The 17,458-nt window shown below is 38.1% G+C and overlaps 2 protein-coding genes across 2 annotated transcripts; both read right to left on the reverse strand.

Moving 5' to 3' along the window:
- Window positions 1-11,525: 11,525 nt before the first annotated feature.
- On the reverse strand, window positions 11,526-12,719 carry LOC114542542 (ATP-dependent DNA helicase PIF1-like). Its single transcript, XM_028562063.1, has one exon. The coding sequence runs from the start codon at window positions 12,717-12,719 to the stop codon at window positions 11,526-11,528; it is 1,194 nt and encodes a 397-aa protein (XP_028417864.1).
- A 272-nt stretch (window positions 12,720-12,991) lies between these two features.
- LOC114542543 lies at window positions 12,992-15,157 on the reverse strand. Its single transcript, XM_028562064.1, has one exon. The coding sequence runs from the start codon at window positions 15,155-15,157 to the stop codon at window positions 12,992-12,994; it is 2,166 nt and encodes a 721-aa protein (XP_028417865.1).
- Between the last annotated feature and the right edge of the window lie 2,301 nt (window positions 15,158-17,458).

Below are 17,458 nucleotides of genomic sequence, written 5' to 3' on the forward strand. Positions count from 1 at the left end.
TGTAACTATTTTTTAATTGAAAACATCGCCATTTCTGCATTTGACTTGAGCGATTCAGCCGATTTCAAGCTATGATATTTAAATAAAACCAACTTTTCAGATTGTTGAAAATCAAAGAATCTATGACTATAATTATGATCATTATATCCTTCCAATATAAATTGTTTTTTCCTAAATCATTCTAACAAAATTTTAAATAGTGTACTGACAAAAGTAACTATTAGTACCTCCACTGTGCCTTTAACAGTGAACATTTTAACAAAATTTAAACCAAATGTATTTCGTATCTACTCTATTTTCTACTACAGTCTGCAGTTCGCTTAATATTGAAATATTCAATTGAATTACAATCATTTCTTTGAATTATCGGCCAAAAAAGGACAGTGACCGACAAACGAATCTACACGATCCACCACTTTGGAAACGTTGTACTCTTTTGCACAAGCGGAAGTGAAAATGTTACTTCGGTGCCTCCCAACGACATCATCTCCCTCGATATACAACTTAACACTTTCGCGAATAATTTCATCACAAAATCGTAATGATGGCAAACACCACACGAGTTTCGTTCGTCTTGTTAACATTTCATTCAATTGACCTCCAGCTTGTTGTTGCGATCTCATCGTAGCATAAAAGCTTTCCACAATAGCTTCGGGGCCCCCCTTTGCCAATATAATATCAAGTAACGCGCAAGCAGGTGGTTTGGCAATTGAATATATCTCTGTGTCGGCATAAAAAGATCGATAAACTTTCTGTTCATGCAAACGGACGACATATTCTCGGCCATCTTCGAACTTTATGTTGAAATAAGCTTATTATAATATGCAATTCATAAAACGATGTGCTAGACGTGGGTCGAAGTTTATTCCTGATTGCTGAATGTGATGCATCTTTGAGGCGATCGCTAGAACACGCCGACACTGATCCACACCGAAACTTTCATAATAACCATCTTCAATTAAAAATTGGATGCCCTCGTCATCTCTTGACCCACATTGAGGATTAACTAGCGTGGCAGCATCAAATACCTCTAAGATGGAGTAAACCTCATCTGCCATTACAGTGTTGACTCTATTCTCAAGGGAATTCTTCAGATCCGATGCTAATTTTTCACAATCTCGTTTAACATCGTCGTTTACCCTAGCTCTCCAGGTAAATCGATTTTCTCCCATTTCGCCGCTATCATGCGTAACTAGCCAGCCTGGCAGGAGTTTAACGCCATTAAACTCTTCACCAGGGTTTAGATCTCCACCCACCTTCTGCAACGAGGATATGCATTTAGATCTCCACTTGCAGCTTTTGATAGCTTATTCCTGACCTTGGCCACCAAAGCTTCAATTTGCACACAGGAGCGACTGGGCACGCAGCATGAGATCAACAATAGGCTTCATCACACCCAGGAAAGCTAAGAGATCAGCAACGAAATCGCAACCACCAATCATATATTGCCATTGCTCTTCTTGCGAACGATTAGGGTGCAAAAGTTCAAATGCTTCCCAAAATGATTTGTAACCTTTCTTTATTTTGGTCCACTGTTCATTGGAAGAGCTGGCGAAGCGTTGTGCTGCATAGGACACTGGTCTCATTACAGACTTATCGAGCATTTGCAAGAACGCAAACCCCTTTCCGTTAGCAAGTAGGCTGTTAAAAATATTGCAACGTTTAAAAAATCTTCGGAAGTGAATTCCACTTGATCCTTCAGAGTCTTTAACATCAGTTAAGATGGGCATCATCGTCTTCGATATCTAACATTTCCAAAAGTTTTTCTCTGAAATTAGCAGCCTGATATGGACCGTCCGCTGCAACACCACAAATTCTTGAGAATAAGTCACGCGAAAGATTTTCTTCAACCGTTTTAAGTATCATCTCTGCAAGATTATCATATGACGCAGCAACAAAATCTGTGTACACTTTTGGCGCATCAATGGGGATTGGGCATGGAATACCGGCGTCATTGCGAGCAACAATTAGAGTTGCTTGGTTTGTAGTGCGAGACGGCGTAGCTTTGTCAACAGTAGCCCAAACGTGAGGGGGTAATTGCGTCGATGGAAGAGGTTTGCTGAGCCATGTTCTTGTTCTACCATTTATAGTTTTCTCCAAACAATAGAGAATGTCACTGAACAGATTTTCCGAGTTTCGCGTAAACTCATCTTCAAAAGCTAGGTAGGTCAGTGAGTGGTGTTGGTTGCCAATGCTGTCAACTCTCAATGTCAGATTGGTGATGGCATCCATTACATCTTTGAGGCTAGTTTCGTTAGGATGATTTGGCTTTTCGTGTTGTTTGAAAGAAAGCAATGTGCTCTGCCTTTTAATGCATTCCGAAACGCTTTTGTTGCGAGATTCGTGACTAGACTGAGAAACTGGCCCTGCTGAGGAAACGTTTTCTTTACAAATCAAATCCTTATTACTGGTGTCTAGAGACGCAATTGTTTGCTCAAGCTCCTTTTCTTCAGGGATGTCCTTAGGTGGCGAAGATAACACAAGCTGTGAAGTCGGAACTGTTGGCGATTTAGACTCATCTTTTGAGCTAGGAACTAGCTGACATTGATTACGAAATTTCTTTCGCAAAGTGTAGACTTCTGGGGCTGTTGATGGAACAATGGTAGATTTTTTACAGCTGGTGTTCTGATGCCTTCTTTCTTTGTGTCGCTTAACACTATAATCATCGCTCCTGCATATGCAGGAGAATCTCTCTGGCATTTTCCCCTGTAAAGCTAATTCCAAGCATTCCAAACAGTAAAACCTTTCTGATACTTTCTTTGCCTCTTCATCCATACTACCTTTTCGTTTCTTGTTTTGGCCCCCACTTTTCCAATCCCACATCATTTGGCGTTTTTGACCCTGGTTTTTTGCCTTCGTGTTTAAGTTGTTTCCTGAAACTGTGAAATAACAAGTGTGAATTTAACGGCTAAAGTGATATAATTAATCAATCTCATATCCCGACCCCACAATGATTTTAATACATGATTTTTATATAGTTCTTATCTTACCAGATCTCTTTTCTTCTTTTTGTTGCTGGGAACGTTTACAGATCGCTTGTTGCCCATAACCCTCTTCACCGACGACGGTGGCACAAAAAATATGCATATACTTACAGCATGATTTGCATTTGTGCGCCTTGCCAACAGGGCCCAAACATACATGGCAAACTATACTCGCAGGTGCTGTATAATAGCATAATGTCAATTATGTCATTAATGTGGCAAAGAGAACTTAGAGAAGTATGAATTTAACTTACCATTATTTTCCAAATTTATATCTTCATGATTCATCATGTTTCATGCATGATTGCACAAGCACGCTTCGCTGATGTCACTGCGCGATTTGTAATTTGTAAATAAACATTTAAATATCCTTGAACGCCTGATCGAATACAGGATGAAGCCCGCAGCGCGGGTCGATTAAACAAGTTTATTAAAATCCATACGCCAAAATAATGTGCATCGAAAATCGGAAATCTACGCCTAGCATAATTACCAGATCTTACGCCAAAACAAAACCTGCCATTTTCTGCGCCAATACGCCAAAAGATTTTAAAATGCACGCCGGATATATCCGGCATGGAGTGCATGGAATGCACCCTGGGGAAAACCAAAGCCCTGTAAAGATATCAAAGTATGAATACAACGAAAAATTGCGGAACATTGTTATAAAAAACAACACTTCTGTCACTGAGCCAGGTCATCCATTAAGTTTTGCCCGAGCAGAATCAACAATATCAGTGTACACTATATCTGATATTAAAACAACCTCAGCTAATGAGCTTGTTTCAGTGAAAGCGATGGTGAAACACCTTTCATGTATCAAAACCCAACCAATGGATCACGGGGCACTCAAAAAGCGTACTTGCACACTTCAAGATACAACTGGCACAATAGAGGCTGTTTTTTGGGAGGAGTGGGTGAACAGTGTGGAAGATGAGACAACGTACATGTTCACTAATTTTCGGGTAAAGAAAAATCATTACACAAATGAGGTATATGTCAACAGTGCTAAAGAGGGGTTTCAGCTCAGCATCTCTGCTCCCTTCGACAAAGCTCTACCTGAAGTTCAACCAAGCATCACTGATCTTGCAACAAAACAAGCAACTGTAGCTATGATTGGTGTGAAGAATGTCAGCAAATTCTACACTTGCAATGCTTGTGGCCGAAAGATGGAAGGCTGTGGCAAAACAGTCAAGTGCGAGTCCTGCAAACTAAAGCAAAGAGTGTCGGAAGAAAGCACAAATTGGTATGCTCGACTTTTTTTGCAAAATCGAGACACCAAAGAAAAGTTCTACCTTACTGCTTTTAACAAGGAATTGATCAAATTATTGGAGAAGAAAGACAAGGATCTTAAACTTGACCATGATGAAGAAAAACTGGCTGATATCCTCCTCAACATCAGCAATGTTGAAATTAAATATAGCATTGCAGATGGGAAACTTTTTGATGTACTGTAAGGATCAAGCTACTATTGAATGATTTATTATTGAAGACTTAAACTTGTTATTGTTGAAGTTGTTGTTTTGTTACCTCCTCAACATCAGCAATGTTGAAATTAAATATAGCATTGCAGATGGAGCCCTGTTTACAGTACACTCAATTTATCAACACGGCATGGCTAAAATGGGTACCTGTGCCTGGACACTAATAAAATTGGCTATGCGTACCCATTTTAGCTGTGCCGTGCCAATAAATTGACTGTAGTGTAAACAGGGCTTGGGAAACTTTTTGATGTACTGTAAGGATCAAGCTACTGTTAAATGATTTATTATTGAAGACCTAAACTTGTTATTGTTGAAGTTGTTGTTTTGTTACTACTTTAGTAAAAAATTACAATATTTTTTGTTATGTGTGTGATATTTTTAAGTGACAGGATGGACAAAGGTTCTCATAGCATTCACAATTTTGAGTGTCAAGGTTTATTTTATTTATTCCTTGGTTACAGTACATAAAGTCCATGCCCAAATTTATGAAGTACACTTTCCACATGTGTATTTGGGATTAGGGTGAGTAGTTCGCTGGGCTAGTTTAATTTTAGGAGTAGGCTTAGGGTCAGAAGAATTTGGGTTATGGATTGGAAATCAATATTAGCGAAATTTAAGGATTATCCTTAATTTTAGGGGTTTTGGCAAATAGTGATTATACTGAATTTAAGGTGCGAAAAATGGCACAGAAATCACAGTAAGAACTTTTTATCAGTACAAATGTGTAAGATAGTCGTAGACAAAGACATTTTAATATTACATATATACATCACAACACAATAAAGAATTCTATTCACATCAATTTATTCAACAAATAACACTGTATGTATGTATTTTGTTCAAAGTTCAAATTATGAATGTTTGACAATCATTTTCATTTTCCATTTATTTTCTTTAGAAAAGTAGCAATCAAGACTGAAAAATTGGGCGGTTTTCGACGAGATCTTGGGGGCGCAAAATCCATTGAATCCAAGGGCTGGGGCGCAAAACCTAGCCCAGGGGCGGACTCAATGGCGGCCTGAAGGGCGACCACGCCGGCCAGGGTTTCAAAATGTCCTTTAAAATATATTTTCCATGTGCTCGAGTTAAGACCTCACTCACCTCAGTAGAATAGTAAAAAGATATTGTAAAAACAATTTCTCGTCGATCCCTGATCGGTACTTCGCTCAGTTATTTCGATCTGGCCTAAGGCGGCAGAACCAGAAGGCCTGCGAACAGGCTTATGGTCACGTGCAAGGCAAAATTTTGAAATGGAGGCCTCAGATGACGAAGAAGGTAAATATTTAAATTATCTAATGATAAATAATGCATTATTTAAATTTTTGGACAACTCCATTTCTAAGTTAGCATTTATTTTATGCATAAACGTTGAGCATTCGAAATCCTTTCTTAATTTCTTATAAAAGCTCAAGAGTATGTTGTTTGTTGGGCATGCAAAGATCCAGATGGGAAAGTCGGTAAGGTGCATCAATGCTTGACGTGTTCACATTACGTACATGCTTTTTGTGGCATTCCAGCCCCAGGATTTGATGAAGGATATGGACAGAAGGTTACGTGTTTTCGTTGTTTGAATAAAGGTTAGTTTTAATCTCCATGAGACTTGAGAGTGATGAGACCATGAGAATAAGTATTATAGTGTGGGCATGGGTAAGACAGAGGGTGAGAGGGGGGAGGGTGAACATAAATTACATAATAAAGGCATGCAATTTTTAAATAACCAGTATAATCCGCAAGTCAGTGTAGGCGCGATTATTCAAAGATAAACTAATAAAGACAATTAAGTTGCATATTGGCCATTGAACCTTAATGATAACTGTTCTTGATTATCAAATATAGATAAAGAATGTTCATCAGCCTCATATTCAAGTACAACAAAAGTTGCAAAGCCAATCCATGGCTCCAAAGAAAAGACACCTGCACTTACACAAGCTACAAAATCAACCCCTTGGTCTGGTTTTAAAAGATTGTCTAAAAGTGAGCAAGGAATAAAAGTAAAAAAGCGGAAGGGAACAAACAATGAACCACATATATGCCTTAAATGTGGTGCAGAGTTGACACGTGGCCGAGAGTATTACAAGAAGCGACATTGGGAACAGGCACATAAAAATGAAAAGGAAGACATGTACTCCAAAATGATTGTGAGAAGAGACCATGAAAAAGCAAGAAATTTCCTATCACAGAAAAAGGAACAAAACAAAATGAAAGATGCCCCACGAAGTTTGATTGCTGGCAGAGAGAAAGGACATGTGCCTTACGAATTGTCAAAAAATATCAAACAGACAAGTACCACTTGTGACACAAATGATCAAACCTGTGACACATCAAGTCATGAAAAAAGGGGGCTTCAGGGCATTCATACTGCATCTTCTGAAATTTCGGTACAACAATCGTTGGAAAGTTTTTTTACAGTCGAAGAAAAAGAACAGCCAGATGCTTTGGAAAAGATTCAATCTGATATTAATCAAATTTTGGTTAAGCTTGGCTCATTAACAGTGAACGAGTCAAACAAAATATCATATGGGGTAAATTGCGATGTGACTACCCTGAAAACTGCATGTAACCTGATGGAAGTTAAGCATCCTGACATTTGCGTAGAAACGTTGGAAGACGGCTGCAAGATAACTTGTATGGCATGCAAAAATTACATGATATCCCAACCAAAAAACAGAGTGTATGTATTATTTTCTCATCACTTTATTTATTATTTAGTAGTAGTTGCAGGTGGTAGTGATTAGGAAATTGCTTAAAGATACCTTATATACCTACATAATACACTGTACATGAGTACATCTTATGTAGGTATATATCATTTTTGTTGCATTTAGCCGAAGTAATCAGTCCTGGGGGAATGGATTAGTGTATGAGAGGGAGAAAGCAGAGTGCCTGATGGCTGGAGCAAACCAACAATGGTACCATTTTAAGAATGTATTAATAGAGCACATTGGGTGCAGTTCTTCTCGAAGTAGTGGCCAGGAACACTTTAAGGCACAACAATATGCAATAAAAGAGAAGGAAACTAAAGCTCGCTGTCTTAATGTCAACACTAATTTAGTTAGTGCAGGCATTCACGTTTGCAAAATGAAGGCTGCAGCATTAGCGTATGAAACAATGGTAGGATTTCTATCATCTTGTGGAGCAGACGTTGGAAACATTGGACATGGACGGTAATATACTAGATAACTAAATATTGTAGTGCTGCAGATAAATTTTATTTTAAACAATCATGCATTCATGCAGACTACAAACTATCATCACCATAAAGTCTGAAGTTAATGCGCATAAAGTAAAAGGTTTTCTTTTCATCTACTGTAGCAAACAATTCACAGAGATCATTAAAGTGGCCTATGAATACATCATTCTACAAACCAAAAAATTCCTGCAGGAACCTCTTATCTCACATGTTTCATTGGCTGCTGACAAATCAACACCTCACCGAGAAACAAATCATGCTATAATGGTCATCCTGCCTGTTGACGGAAAGCGTGTTGCTCTGCCAATAGATGCTCCGATTGTTTATAATTATAGCAATACTGAAGAAGACTTTCATCTTCAAGGTGGGAGTGGCGAAGACCTTGCACAGCAAGTGGTGACGGTGATAAAGGACAAGCTAGGCTTTAATGATGATGATATGGAATATGTAAGAGGTATGTCAAAAATATTTGTCGTAATAGGAAGTGCAGGAGCGAATGAGTTTTGTGAAACATATTAACGTCGTATGGGATATTTTAAAGCGATATTGTAAAATCAAGAATGCTCAACATTTTAACATTTTTAGCGTTTCATGCAGACGGCCAGTACCAGGCTAACACCTTTCTGGATGCGCTGTATGAAAAAATGGGAAAGAATGATCATCCAGCTGATCCATTTTTTCTTACAACTTGGGATGTTTCTCACTGGGTAGATCTTGTTATGGGAAAACTAAGAGAAGAAGATGCGTCAGCTGTATTCTTAAAGAGGCTAATTAAAAGATCCAACAAACTTCACGTAATGTTTGGACGTGGACGTGGTCATGCGGAATACAAAGGTTTGGCTGCATCGCTAAATTTGAAGGCTTTACAAACCGTAAAATTCGCGACAACACAATTTTTTAGCTTGTCCTACGAGCAGTGGGACAAAATCTACTGTAGCTATAAAGCATTAATTGAAGCCTTTAGAAGATGTCGGGAAAATGAAGATGATGCGGAAGAAGAAACCAAATACCAGGTGAGCGCTATGTTAACGAGTTGTAAAGCTTATGCCATGATCCAATTTACATAACATGCGCCACGCGGTAAAATGACGGCAAAATTGAATCTCATTTCACTTTGCTGTGATTTAGGTTCGTGGACAGGACTACGCTATTGATCTTTGCGGAACATTGGATATTCTAGAGCCTGTGATATCACTGATGCTAAGAACTCAAGCTGTAAACCTTCCACCTTGGAAGATTGTCACGTGGTTTTCGAGACTGATCAAGATCCTGAAGGAGATGGAAACAAACCTTGAAGCGGTGGATGCAGGAGCAAAACCGTCTGAAGAGAAGTTGCCGAAGCTTTCTAAGCACTGGGAGGAATTGACTCCACCCACCGGTTTTGATGATGATGATGGAGATGGAGTGGATTATGGTACCTTTCAGGTAATTATACTATGAAAAAATATGAAAAACTAATTTACCGAAATTGGGAAATTTCATTTGCAATGGTTTTTTTTCATATGTGTAATGTATCATGCCTATATCATGCCTACTTCAGCTACAGTACAATTGCAGTTTTGATCATTCGCTTTAGGGTACCCCAGTTTTAGCTGGCTGGTTAGTCGTTAGCCAAACCACTGAGATGATAGACGGCAAGAAGCAGACCACTTATACCTGGAATGCTCGGTCTCCGCAAGACTGCATTAAAGATCTAATCACGCTTTGTAAAGATCTTCAGGTTGGTCTTCAAGATCGGTTCACAAACATTGTACCCACTTCAGTCAAGAAGCTGTGTAAGGTCTTTGATTTCGAGGAGATCGCAAAACAGATGTGCAATTACAAAGTTGAGGACGGAAAGCTAGTTATCGAGCGTGACGACCGAATCCAATGGGAAACAAGCGGTAACAGTGAGTTCCACGAGTTCTTCAAACGTGTCTGCGCTTTGCCACATGTCCAAGCTCTTGCCGACGCAAATCACGATTTGGATCTTTTGCCAACAGATAGCAATGCGGTACTGAAGAGATTCAAGACAACTTTACAGAAGATTTTTTGGACAGGGTTGGGCAACTGCATTGAAGAACTATTCGTTGGTCGTAACGGTAATCTTGTTAGCGAATTCCAAAATAGCAGAATGACAACGTTGTCTGAGTTGGATACTAACTGCTCATTGGATTTGTGGTTTAAAATTGACTTCGAATCTGGTGTTTTTGTTGAGGCACGGTTGTGTGAAGATAATTTGGTTGCATCATTTTACAGAAATGCATGCATTTACGAATCGCTTGGGCCTGAAGCGTGCATTGTGTTGGATGTTGCTTTGGCAGCTGGAGGTTGCGAAGCTGTAGTAGAGGGGTTTTACAGCTTGGTAAAGGCACATAAGAAGGCTGGCGGGCAAAGCAATGAGATGCTGGTGAAGAGGGCTGTCGTTGATTGGAGTTTGCCGGACCCTCTTACTTGTCCGAAGACTATGGAAGAAATAGGTCAGCTCTACACAGAGGGAAGCAAGAAACTTGGTCTTGCAAAACATCAGATGCCACTTTTTTCAGATGAGAGGAGAAGAGCAGCAAGGCGATACAATGTCAGTCAAGTGGTCGACAGGTTGAGGATGGAACCACCAAAATGCCCCCACATTGTTAAAGCGGACTGGTAATTGTTCATTTGTTCGTGATGAACTGATGATCAATTCAATAGAACTGTAGAGCAACAGAACTATATAACTATTAAAGTCCACCAGCAAGAAAGAACATTTGTTTCAATAACTACTGCAATTTTCAATGTTATGTTGTTAAAAATGTTTATACATTTATTGTTTAATTAAAAATCACAGCATTAAGCATTTGGGCTTTGTCCACACCGGCCCTTGCCCCTTGGGCCTTGGTGAGTTGGTGTTATACTGTTATTTATCCATTAATATTCTACATGCCACGGGCGCAAAAAAAACAATTTAGAAGACATCCAGGGGCGCAAAAAGTTGTCCCAAAAAAAAGATCGGGGGCGGGATTGCCCAATTTTCCAGTCTGGGTAGCAATAATATTGCATACGGCAACTCTCTTGCTGAATACATTTCTGTTAGAACACTGTCAATAACAAATTAAATGTTCTTTGAAACTACCATGATGCTGAGTGAATTTAGGATATCGAACATGTCTGCGATACGTCTCTTCCTGTACGATTAATATATACTTCTTTGCGGGAAATATTGTTTCTTCACTTTTCTGCACAAACAATTTTCGAAGGTCCAATGCACATCATACTTGTTTTGAAGATTCACATTGTTTAATTGTGTACTGTACATTAGCCTCTTTGAATGATATATTCTAATATTTTGGGGGGAAACCATTGTTGAGTAATGCCACAGCTGTGCCTTGTAATCCAGTTGCTTTTTCATATTTTTACTGACAAGAAGGAATCTATGTTTTTGGGAAAGTCAGAGTCCACTAATGCCGGTACAGCTGTGTTTCGTAATTCAGTAGGTTTCTTATATTTTTAGCCAGAAGTGTAGGAATCTACGAAAAAAAGAATATATTTCTTACGAATACATTACCATACCCCAAGCCCAATCATGAATAGTAAAGAGAGAGTTGAAGTAGAGAAGTTTCAAGTAGAGAAAAATAAAATAAGCTTACCATATAACGTTTTCATGTTCACATGCTCATACATACAGTGACAATAAATGTGATATTGTTTAAATAATACGTTAATAATGTAAGATACAAAATTATTAAGGTTAAATTAAAAATAAAGTGTAAGGGTTCTATATCAAAACCCCATGTGTAACTCTCTGGTTTGTCAATTTAAATTGCACGTGGTAGTCTGTGCTAAACGATGTAGGCGATTTTCTTCCTGAAGCCTGTATTGTAAATTGGCTGATGATTTTAAGCTTGTTAATCATTCATACGTCATGGGTTCAATGACGCAAGATGAAAGCGACTTAACTCTGCTTATGGCAACGTAGGAAACTCCAGCAGTTCTTTCTGATTTACCAATATCTATCCAAGCTTTTGGAAGAGTCAGTCCTTGGCTCTTGTGTATTGTTAGAGCCCAGGCGAGTCTTAGAGGCAACTGTTGCCGCTCATGAAAACCTGTTTCTGACTGTGATGAGACCGTGATTGGATATATTGGAATGCAAGATGGTTTGTCCACATTAAAAGCGGGACCTCTATAGTTCTCAAACTCAATGATGACGGCAATAGGCAAGTCAGGTGGTTGATGGTTATTCTGATAGACAATATCAACAACAATTCCAGTAGCGCGATTACAAAGGCCAACATTTGACCACAAATTCATGGTTAATATGACTCTGGCACCTTTTGCTAGAAATACAACAGGCTCTAACCCAGACATATCATCTGAGGATATCTTTTTGGCCAATGGAGAGGAATGGAGAGCATTAATATGAGCAATTGGATATTTGAGTTTTGTTATCTGTTCATTATTGTAATTTGCAACTTGTTCATTACTATAGAAGAGTCTAGTGGCATCTGCAAATTCGCATAAATTAATGACACTCGATGGTTGGCGTGTCAGAAGTAATTTCCAGTCATCGACTGTTGACTCGCCTTTGCGAAGTCGTAACAACAAATCTCTGAACTGTATTTGTTCTGATGTCATGCCTTGTACACGTTGATTTACAGTGAGCTTAACAACTTTGTCAAACATATGGTATGCTTGATAACCTTGTTCCCCAACAGCATTTGATGGTTTGGCATGATAAAGAGGTTTATCTGCTACTGGTGGCAATTGACCTGGATCACCAGTTAAAATCAAACACTTTGTCATTATAACCAGTTGCTTGTTTGCAACGCTTATCCAACCAAAAGTAACTTGGCCAAGCATGGAGTATTCATCAATAATCATATATTCAATGTTATTAACGCTCTCCTTTAATCTAGACAAGCTTTGTCCGGTTAGGTCTTTATTACCTCTTGACCCTATAGGTAACTTTAACAGGGAGTGCACAGTTACACCTTTAATGTTATAAGCTGCTTTACCAGTAGTAGCAGTTATAGAACACCTACTTTGCAAAAGATTCTTAAGAGCATTAATAAGGTAACACCTGCTACACCATTTATAATTAGACATAATGGCTCTTTTTCAGATGATGTATCATCAAAATGAGACTTAACAATGTCAAATGCAAGTTTTTGCATTTCACTAAAACTGTTTATGTCAACAACATCATATTGCTCATCAATATTGTATTCGTCTTTGTTTGTTTTTATCCATGTTGGCATTTCATGGATTTGTTGTTTGGAGTAATTGCTTCTATCAAGTTGCCAGTCACATGTTGACTCTGATGTTTGTTTAGTGTTGTCAAAAGGAATGTGAAGATCTGATAATATCATCCACTCTTCTCAAGTTGACTCCTGTTCTTCAGATGGTTCATCTTCTGATTCTTGACTTTGGATGACAGCTTGTAATTTGTCAAGCCAGTCTGGGACATTAGATTGTCCATAAGGTGTTTGCAAGAATTCTTGCCAAGAATTGATTAGAACTTCGTCAGTCGATTCTTGGTCACCCCACGCATTGTTTTGGGTTGTTCTCCAAGGTTTGTACCTTAGAAGTTGATATTTACAATATAGTCCAAAATTTGGACCTTTGGGATTAGGAGAATAAGTTGGAAAAATTCTCGGTATAACATTCTCTGGCAATTTCGAAAGTTCATTGTTAACAACTTTATACGTTGTAGCAAATTGAACAAAATTCATATCCATGAAATTTTGTGAACTGTCATATTGCTCACGATTAGCATACACATCGAGAAGTGAGTAATCAGTGCACGATTCACCCTCTTGAAGACTTGCAGTGTCACGTACTTTATGTGAACCATTTAAACTAACTTGTATCACTTTAAATGATGAGCTATGAAGTTTTAAAGACAACAAATGATGCATTGTCTCCTGAGCAGCATAATCTCGTTCACCAAGAGATTTCATAACTACTTTCTTAATAGCTCTGCGAGGGTCAGTCTTACTGTCAACATTTTGCACAATAGAGTTAAATGCCTGTTTCAATAAAGGTGACCTTGGTTCACCTTTAGCTGCATATTTTGTGAGATACTCAACGCAAGCATAGTGATCAATAACAACTTGAATATCACAGTTAGCTCTCCATCCTTGGAGTTGTAGATGTTGGTGGTTATTTAACCTAGAGTAATTTCGTTTAGTCACAATCTTAGCTCTATAATGCTCATTATCACCTGAACTGTGAATTTTTTCAAATTCTAATTTTGTCTTACGACAATTATCAAAAGGGAAATGAAATCTACATTTCAATTCTGTTTCATTTGACTTTTTTCTAAGACAGTAGCTTGTACTACAACGTGTGTGTCGTTGAGCCATATTTAACAGATCTACATAATCTGACTGTTTTTCATGTTCAGGAATATCTCGATGACTTCTTTGACATGGATGTACTTCAGGTCTTACCCACATGTCTTTATCTGGTGAATTAGGATTGACAGTTGACAACAACCAATCAACATACTGACATACAGTATCAGCTGCTTTCTGGCCAGCTTCAATATCCTGGTCTAATTCTGTTGTGTCAGGACACTCATTCTCATTTTTAAATTTTTGGGCAAGGAAACCTTTTAAGGCAGTCTCAGTTAGTTTACACAAATCTGGATCATTAGTCAGTTTAGCAGTGCCATGACAATGGATACTACCTCTACCTTGATATTCATATCCGAACCAGTGCCATTTTGCACCAAGTGTATCATAAAGCCAGTGTTTCACAAAGCTTTTTAATCTTTGCATAAAAAACCAGTCTACAATATGGGGGTTGTTAATAACATTTTGTCGTCTTTCTTGATTGGTAGAATTACTAATCTGACTATCAGCATCAGTTTTGAATAAATCATGTAGCTCTGGCGAATGCATATCTGCAGAAGAAAAAGTAAAAAACAATGTTGGAGTACCAACATTAGTTATAATAGCCTTGAGTTCCTCCCTTACTCTATTCCAGTAAGCATTTGTACCAGCAATATTGCCAACATATCTAGACACTTTAGACATAAACGCATTTGCATTGTTGGTGGTAGCCATTTCTTGTAGTTCATCAATGGTGAGATGTGCTTCACCTGGGTTTTGCTTAAGGAAAATTCCACTTTGCTGTAAGATTCGCTTTCTTTGAATCATGTTAAAAGCCCAATATGAAAATCTGGGGTGGTTTGCAAAACGATATACCCATTGGCCTTCAATAATTTCCGCAAATTTTAAAAGATGTTTTATTTGCTCTGGAAGAGGAACATCTCTTAAGAGTTCTTGATTGGTAGGGTCACCTTTCCCATCAGGAAATAAAGTGGGGAAAGCCATAGTGGCCAAATGTGATATGTTATACTCATTCAGTGGTTCATTTTCAATTGAAGGCCATTCAATCGGCTCATTATCAGACAGTTGATTTTTCATAGCTTCAATCTCCCGTTGCTGTTGTTCACCTAGAGGTAAGAAAGTGCTCCTTTCTGTACTGTTATTGTACACAATATCTTCTGGGTTATCAGTAGAAGGTCCTACTATCATCTGAGGCTATATTATCATCAGTCTCAACAGTCATAAGATCAGATGGCACACCATTCTCAGGTAATGAAGTTAATGCATCTTCATTAATTATTAAATTAGAATATTGAGGGTTATTATTAATAAGCCAAATCAAGGCATTGTGCACTTTTTGTTTTCGCACTCTCACATCTTTGAATGTGTTTTCTTTGCCTTTTACCTTGACAATAATGACAGCCAAATCTTTGGGGTATCTTGGTAACAATGATGCAAGCTCTGTGACATTTTGTGGTAAGTTAATACAATGCTCTGAAGTTTCCAGTGGCGTAGCCAGCCTGACGATTTAGTCATGCTATGCAAATTTTAGGTTATTATCATTATTCATTTCTTTAGAAATTCATTGTTTTCACAGTCAATAAACACCAAAATATTAGCATAGCATGACTAAATTGTCGGGCTGGCTACGCCACTGTCGACCACCAGTTTTAACATAAACTCGCATGATAGGCAGAGCACGAGCAATTAACATCTCCTCAACCTGAGTTAAACCTTTTAGTTCATTTGGAACACATGAAGGTATCATTAAGTTTTCAGATGAAAATTTTTTGAGCCACTTTTTATCTCTTGAGCATTGTGAACACACATAGGGTGCTCTTGGTTTAGTTTTAAGAGGCCAGGCTTCCTGGCACACTGTACATTGACTAACATGATATTGCAAAGACCTCTGAAACTTATCAATGTTAGACTTTGCCCAAGATTGCTCTTCAATACCACCATTATAGGTTATGTCAAAAGAATTTAAGTAATCCTTCTGGCTTATTTCCTGTAAAGCTTGTTTTGCCCGTTTTTGTTTTTTAGACAGCCTATCTTTGTCAAGCCTACTTTGTCTCTCACTGTCAGTTTCTTTTGACCGCTTTCTCTTTTTAGATTCATGTTCTTTTTGAAGTCTACTTTGTCGCTCACTTTCAGTTTCCTCTGAGCATTTTCTCTTTCTAGACTTACATTGCTTTTGAAGTCTACTTTGCCTCTCAATGTCACTTTCCTCTGAGCGTTTTTTTATTTTCTAGATTCGCATTCTTTTTGAAGTCTTCTTTTTTGTTCACTGTAACTTTCTTCTGACTGTTTTTTATTTTGAGACTCATGTTGTCTTTTATGTCTAACTTGTCTCTCACTATCGGTTTTCTCTGATTGCTTTCTCTTTTTATATTCACTAGCTTTATTAATTCTTGTTTGCTTATCACTTTCACTTTCTAATGAACGTCTTTGTCTTTGGTATATTTGATCTTTTATACATTTTTCTTGTCGGCTTGAAACTTTGCATTGATTTAGTTGCACAGGTACAATTTCAAATGTATTTGTATGTAGTTCTATTGACAAATAGTGCTCAAATAGTGCTCCAACTCTAAAATGTTGGTAAACGTCATGACAACAGCTGTGCCATTAGGATTAGGAATGCCACTTGAGTCTCTGGCATGTGAGTCAAAAAGATAGAAATCATTTGTGTGCTTTACTAAGGCCATCATATATCCTTCTAATATTAAAATAGCATAAGGGCTATTTAAAAAAGTATCCACAAGTGCTGTGTGAATATCATAGTAATGTGCCTCAATGTCCTGATCTGTTATAACAAGACCTTGAAGTTCTTGTCCATAATTTATATACCAAAAATGATTTATATTTTTTGTGTTATTTTTTGCCTTGGCCTTCAACACTATGGGCAAATCAATGATACTTTCTGCCTCTACAAGCTTCACCACAATGGGGAAATCAATGGTATCTTGTGTCTCAATGTGCTTCACCACAATGGGTGAATTAAGGGTATCATGTGCCTCAACAGGCTTCACCACAATAGGTGAATCAATGATACTTTCTGCCTCTACAGCCTTAACCTCAATAGGCAAATCAATGATACTTTCTGCCTCTACAGGCTTCACCACAATGGGCGAATCAATGGTATCTTGTGCCTCAACGGGCTTCACCACAAATAGGTGAATCAATGGTATTTTGTGCCTTAACGGGCTTCACCACAATGGGTGAATTAATGGTATTTTGTGCCTCAACGGGCTTCACCACAATGGGTGAATTAATGGTATTTTGTGCCTCAACGGGCTTCACCACAATGGGTGAATCAATGATTTCTTGTTCCTGTGCTTGTGTGTCAATATCAGCGATTGATTTACATATTTTGTGTGAAAAGTCATTTAACATGCCTGTATAAGATGTGGCACATATAACAGTAGGTAAATTCTCTACAGATAAAAAATCAACACCTGATCCTAAGACTACAAAGCCAGAATTTAGAGCTTTTGAATACAACCTGTCTCC

Source organism: Dendronephthya gigantea, unplaced genomic scaffold, assembly GCF_004324835.1.
Source record: "Dendronephthya gigantea isolate DGI-Jeju-01 unplaced genomic scaffold, DenGig_1.0 000360F, whole genome shotgun sequence".
Classification (NCBI taxonomy): domain Eukaryota; kingdom Metazoa; phylum Cnidaria; class Anthozoa; order Malacalcyonacea; family Nephtheidae; genus Dendronephthya; species Dendronephthya gigantea.